The following is a 6,065-nucleotide window of genomic DNA, read 5'->3' as shown; positions in this document are numbered from 1 at the left end:
CAATCAGCATTGATGCACGTTCTAGAGATATAATCTATTTCATCTTTTGTTAAATATATATAATCTATTGTAATACAATATATATAGTTAACACGTGTATAGCAAAATATAGTAAATGTTTTAATATATTATAATACATTATTATTTATACTAATAAATCCAACTTTGTTATTGTGTGTGTCTGTTAGCATGCGTTTTTACATTATTATTATTATTATTACCGATTTTATCCCAACTTCCCATGTATTAACTTTCTGCTTTCTATCAGGTTGTCAATAATATTTGGTTTCAAATTTTCCGTGTGGTTTCAGAAAATGAGACTTTTAGCCACCCACCCGTGAACTATCTGATTGACAATGAGTGACATATAGGCATCACTGGGCTTAATATAATACATAATTATAACAATTGTATAATATATATAACTGTTAGTTATATATATTATATAATGTTGATTTTAGTGTTTTAAACTGTAGTATGTAACTCATATAAGTTTGCGTGATCACACTAGTTTAATAATGACTAGAAATAATATAGAGCAATATATGCTATATATAATATATATATAATATATGGTACCATTGCAGGTTATTATTCGAAAACAAGTGCCTGTCTCGATGGTCCCTATTAACCAACAAGAGCAAGAAAAACATTTAGTACTCCACGCATTGAAATGCAAATCCAGTTGGAGTTGAAAATATTCTGCAAAACTAAACATATTTACAAGTAATTAGCTTACAAATGACACCCAGACAGAAAAAAACACCGCTAACACATACTCAATACTGGCACAATTTGGAATTGTTTGCTCTATAGATTACACATCAAGCATCAGTCAATTGTTAGCCCTTGCTACCAGTATTGCTGCTATAGGCATCCTATGCTGCAACTACCTTCACAACGCGTTCTGATGGTATTCATATTTGCATGAGTGTCTATAAACGTTATTTTTTACCCAGACATCTTAAAAGCTATTAACTTTCACTTTTTCCTTGTGTAATGACTGAAGAGTTTTCTGATCTTAATATAACGTGTTCAATTATAATTAAATAGTTATCAGGAGTTGAACATGTAAAGAATTCATTCCTAATATTGTATTTTACAAAAAACTAACAGACAATGAGCAGTGTTTTGTTTGTTGCGGAGAAGGTTTAAAGTGTGCAGAACATTCAAACATATTCAACAAATTCAATATATTCGGTGTATTATACAAGTTCAATAAATTAGGTATATTCAACATATGTATTCAATAAATTAAGAATATTAATTATATTTAGCATGTTGAGCACATTCAACATATTTTGTGTATAAAATATGACATAAAAATTTATTAAGCATGTTCAGCCTGTTCAACATATTCAGCATATTCAGAATATTCAGCATGTTCAGTATATTCAACATATTCAGCATGTTCAGCATGTTCAGAATGCTCAACATATTCGTCATATTCAGAATGCTCAACATATTCAGCATGTTCAGCATGTTCAGCATATTCAGCATACTCAGCATATTCAGCATGTTCAACATATTCAGCATGCTCAACATATTCGTCATATTCAGAATGCTCAACATATTCAGCATGTTCAGCATGCTCAACATATTCAGCGTGTTCAGCATATTCAGCATGTTCAGGATATTCAGCATGTTCAACATATTCAGCATATTCAGCATGTTCAGAATGTTCAACATATTCGTCATATTCAGAATGCTCAACATATTCAGCATGTTCAGCATGTTCAGCATATTCAGCATACTCAGCATATTCAGCATGTTCAACATATTCAGCATATTCAGCATGTTCAGCATGTTCAAATGAATCTTATTGATTAGCATTCCGATTTTAGATGAAAAACTTCAAATAGATAGGTACAAAGTCTTCCATGAACTCAATCCATCACCTAAGAGTTGCTGAAGTGACTATAACAGCTGTTAGAATTGCTATTAGAATAGCCACCACAATTCCAAGACAAATCTTTTTCTACAAATAAACGTTTCAGCAATTTATTGCGCGAGCCTGCACACAGCCGACAACAGAATGATGAGAAATCTGTAATTAACATCTATGTAATTATTCAGAAAGAATGATTGATTTGTCATAAAAGCTTGAAATACCTGAACAACTTGAAGGTCAAGTGTAAGTTATGTAAGAGCTTGCAGCTCTAATTATGCAAGTTAACTCTGTTTGACTGTGACCAGCTATTTCAGAAACTCACCTTTCTTGCATGATTTTCTGCTATGGTCATCCGCTCAAAATAGGGTCTTACATATCCGATCTGGTTTTTAGCATTGCCTACATTTTTCTCAATTACATCCACAAGTTCCCCCTAAAATGAGCAGATATAAATCCAGTGATAGAATACTGCAAAGACAGCCTGCAACAGCTGTTGTTTGCACACTGAGAAGTACCTGCTGCTCTATGACCATAGCCATGTCCATAAACATGTCATGTAGGTCAAGAATACTTTGTTCAAGTTGTCTTATGTCAGCTTCACGAGACTCTGCAGTATCCAGAGATCTTTTGGCAGCAATTATCTGCATATCAATCTGTCAAAAAGATGGCCATATTTAGTATTAAACTTTTGTGACTATAGGTACGCTATAGCTAGCTACATGTATATAGTTGCACTATATAGCTGCACTATATAGCTGCACTATATAGCTGCACTATATAGCTGCACTATATAGTGCAGCTATATAGTGCAGCTATACAGCTAGCTATATAGCTGCACTATATAGCTGCACTATATAGCTGCACTATAGATTTTTCACAAAATGATGAGAAAAGCATCACAGAGTATCGCATGGATTATAGAAATCATGAGTGAAAGCTTCGATGTGAAATACACACGAGACTGGTCCATAAAGCATCTTGTTTTACCTTCTAAAGCGCCTCCATATCATTACGTCCATGTACGTCGCTAAATTATTTTGCAATAAAACAAACAATAAAGTGTGTAATTACTTTTCTCTAGCTTAATGTATTATTATGTATATTTGTTTTGTGTACCGAACTTTATAGACACTAAATTTTAAATTTTTTTACATTCTGTATGAGGGTTTGACAATTCCCGGTATCAATCATTTGTTCCAGCTGCTCATCTGTAGCGGTTCTCCCAGTAAAAGCAATCTGTCGTTGCAGTCTTTCTTTCCACTTCTGCCTGTATTCTGATTGACTCATGTTATACTCATTTTTTACCGCTAGGAGGTTTCTAGTCAGCAACCTGTGCTAAAAATAAAAATAAAGTTTACTTTTTATTTTTGTTTTGCTTCCAAAAGCTCCCTAACTTTTCACAACTGTCAAAACATTTGAAAACACTGCATAAATGAATAGCAAAGACAGTAATTGAAAATTCTTAGAGTTTCTGCCTAAAGTCAGCCTGGCCGACATCACGACCGGTCGGCCACCAACTGGCACTAAGAGTACTGGCCGGCCCTGAAAAAGGGAGGCAGTGCTTGTTTGCTATATAAGGAAACTACCTGGCACCATCACAGCAGAAAAGAAAGGCTTCAAAGAACACAGTTGATTGTATTGCGCATACATTTGACTGTACAATATATTTATTAACAAAGATAATAGTTATACTCAAGCAAGGAGTCTGCTTTCAACTGGACAGTACAGGTTGATGGCAGATCCTTTACACACGTTCTAACAGTTTCAAATAATTGCACATATATTTATACTCAGTGCATTATTAAACCTGACAACCTCTCTTGGCAGGCTAGACTGCTACGTTAGCAGCGAGGATAAGTTGAAAACATGTACATGTATTTAAGTGTTGTCTCCTCTCTGCTTATGTAATCTTGAATATAAGTGTTGTCACCTCTCTACTTATGTAAACTTGTACATGTATATAAGTGTTGTCATCTCTCTACTTATGTAAACTTGCACTTGTATATAAGTGTTGTCACCTCTATACTTATGTAAACTTGCACTTGTATATAAGTGTTGTCTCCTCTCTACTTACTTTCTGGGGGCTGTATATCATTGATAGTAGTTACTAGTGTATACCTGTGCTTGCACTATTCTCTGCTCTACCAGTTTGCTTTCAACTGCTCCAGCATTTGTATCATATTTCGCGTTCATACCTATAAAACACAAACATATGAATTGTTAAAAATGAACATTCTCATGCCTTCCGCAAACATTTAACTATACAGGACTCCAAAAGTTGCTGAACACTAACATAGTTTGTAATGTAACATGTTGCGTATCAGTAAGTTGGGTATATGAGGTGCCGGCTGAGGTAGGTAAGTCAGAGTAGATAAAGTAAGAAGGGGGACTAGAACCGGACTAAAGAGGAAAATAAAGGCCACAGCTAAACTGTAGGAAGAGATATAAACTGCAATATTAAATTTTCTGTTTGTTTTCTTTTTGCAGAAATAATAGTATTTTCTGCTCAGCTTTTTACTCCCTGATAGTGAGACTAAATACAAAATTTATGATAGCGTAAACATTGTCATCACTGACGATCACTGAAGTATTGTGACATCAACCCTGACATATGGTGATATAGGGTGAACTAGCCTATGGAAGAGTGTGTGGAACAATAAACAAGATTTGGTTCAGTATCAATGCAAGCAATAAGCATTCCCTTCAAAATGCTCTTTTTTGATTTGAATCGTTAAAAATGAACTTACACACAAAATTTTAGTTGATTTTATCAGACAGTAATATTTTCATATCATTTGCAATTGTTTTTAATATTTGTGGTGATTTGACCGCCAGGATGTTTCAAGCTTAAAATCCCCAGGTTAAAATGCCCAGGTCAACCAAAGGTGCGATTATGATTTGTGTAGTTGTGAACAGACCAACAGGTTGGAGGCACGTAATGTTGCAATTTGAACACAATCAATATCAACTATCGCAATGATAGCAACTAGTGACATCATTTCGCATGTATTTTTTGAGCATTTCAACTGAGATCAATATTTTTATTCAATCAACTGATTTTAATCTTGAAATATTCTAGCAGTCAGATTACCTCAAGGCAAACAATCGCGAATAATAAAAAAATACCGATAACTTATGATCAAATCTACTAAACTTTTGTGAGTTCATTTTTAACAGGTCTATCTGACATTCTTTTTACTGTTCTCCTCTCCAAGAAACTAATCATCTGTTTACCTTTAGCAATTAACCAATACTTGCGTGTCTCACGCTTTATCTTTCCGAAGTCTAATAGCACTTGTGACACAATCCTTATCAGTTTTATTAACCTAACATTGACCTAGTGCTGTAATTTCAAAATGCCTCACTCTATAGACAGCGCAGTGACGATGAATAGCAAATTAGGCCAAGGAAAGCGGTAAAACCCAGGTGTAAAATATAACATTAGATGGCGAACTCTTAGAAACACGAGTATCCTGGCAGTCAAGTGTGCTGTAAGAGATCATTGGCTGTGCAGAGAAAGCAGAGAATAAAATAAACATCCGCCCAATTATTCAGCTAAAGTTGAAGGCGGTTGATAGGTGCAGAGGTTAGCGTGTTAGTACTGTAAATGGAGTGTTGTGAGTTCCAATCCAATTCGACACAACTTTTTCCCAACTTTCACGAATGGTTTTGAACAGACGAAGGGACATGACTCCTATTATGGTAGTGATTGCTGATTTGATTATCATCAATTATTCTTAGGTTGTCTTTTCCAAAAGAAGCAGTAAAAAAGCTTACCTTGCAAAGTGTTCTGAACAGCAGCAGTTTCTTGTTTGATTTCACCAATCAAAAAGGTCATTTGCTGTTTTTCAGCTACAATAAAATTGGGGTTAGCTAATAAAATACTGATTGTCAGTCAACAGCGGAACTAGACAACTGGATAAGGTATGTATAATTTTAGCAACTTTTTGTAGATGAAATATTTTAAATAGCCTCTCAGGCTAATAGCCAAGCACATCTGTTTTAGAACTCCAAGCGTGATGCTGGTTATCTGTGAATCCATGATCATGTGGGTGCTACTAACAATATAAGATTATATCTTTGAAAAATTATTTCAATTTTAAGCTCCACTAGTGATTTCATCACTCACCTGGCCAGCTATGGCTCTGTTAGCCACTCATAAATTACATAAACT

General features: G+C 34.6%; 2 protein-coding genes across 2 annotated transcripts; one reads left to right on the top strand and one right to left on the bottom strand.

Annotated features, from left to right (window-relative positions):
* The first annotated feature begins 1,336 nt into the window (after positions 1-1,336).
* LOC137387999 (NADH-ubiquinone oxidoreductase chain 2-like) lies at positions 1,337-1,816 on the top strand. Its single transcript, XM_068074518.1, has one exon. The coding sequence runs from the start codon at positions 1,337-1,339 to the stop codon at positions 1,814-1,816; it is 480 nt and encodes a 159-aa protein (XP_067930619.1).
* Positions 1,817-1,894: 78 nt separating this feature from the next.
* On the bottom strand, positions 1,895-5,729 carry LOC137387998 (syntaxin-like). The gene is made up of 6 exons (XM_068074516.1): positions 5,669-5,729; positions 4,010-4,086; positions 3,044-3,226; positions 2,407-2,544; positions 2,214-2,324; positions 1,895-1,978 (listed from the first exon to the last, which is right to left on the bottom strand). The coding sequence occupies exons 1-6, from the start codon at positions 5,727-5,729 to the stop codon at positions 1,895-1,897; spliced, it is 654 nt and encodes a 217-aa protein (XP_067930617.1).
* Between the last annotated feature and the right edge of the window lie 336 nt (positions 5,730-6,065).

This window comes from Watersipora subatra, chromosome 2 (assembly GCF_963576615.1).
Source record: "Watersipora subatra chromosome 2, tzWatSuba1.1, whole genome shotgun sequence".
NCBI classification, from domain to species: domain Eukaryota; kingdom Metazoa; phylum Bryozoa; class Gymnolaemata; order Cheilostomatida; family Watersiporidae; genus Watersipora; species Watersipora subatra.
This window is presented reverse-complemented; position numbering and strand designations above follow the sequence as displayed.

Excerpts from the sequence above, each read along its gene's own strand:
- LOC137387999 (XM_068074518.1), top strand. The coding sequence starts at position 1,337 with ATGTTCAGCCTGTTCAACATATTCAGCATATTCAGAATATTCAGCATG.
- LOC137387998 (XM_068074516.1), bottom strand. The coding sequence starts at position 5,729 with ATGACCTTTTTGATTGGTGAAATCAAACAAGAAACTGCTGCTGTTCAG. Across the intron at positions 3,227-4,009 it reads AGAGAATAGTGCAAGCACAG|CACAGGTTGCTGACTAGAAA; the intron begins GTATACACTAGT and ends TTTTATTTTTAG. Across the intron at positions 2,545-3,043 it reads GTCAAACCCTCATACAGAAT|ATTGATATGCAGATAATTGC; the intron begins GTAAAAAAATTT and ends TCTTTTTGACAG.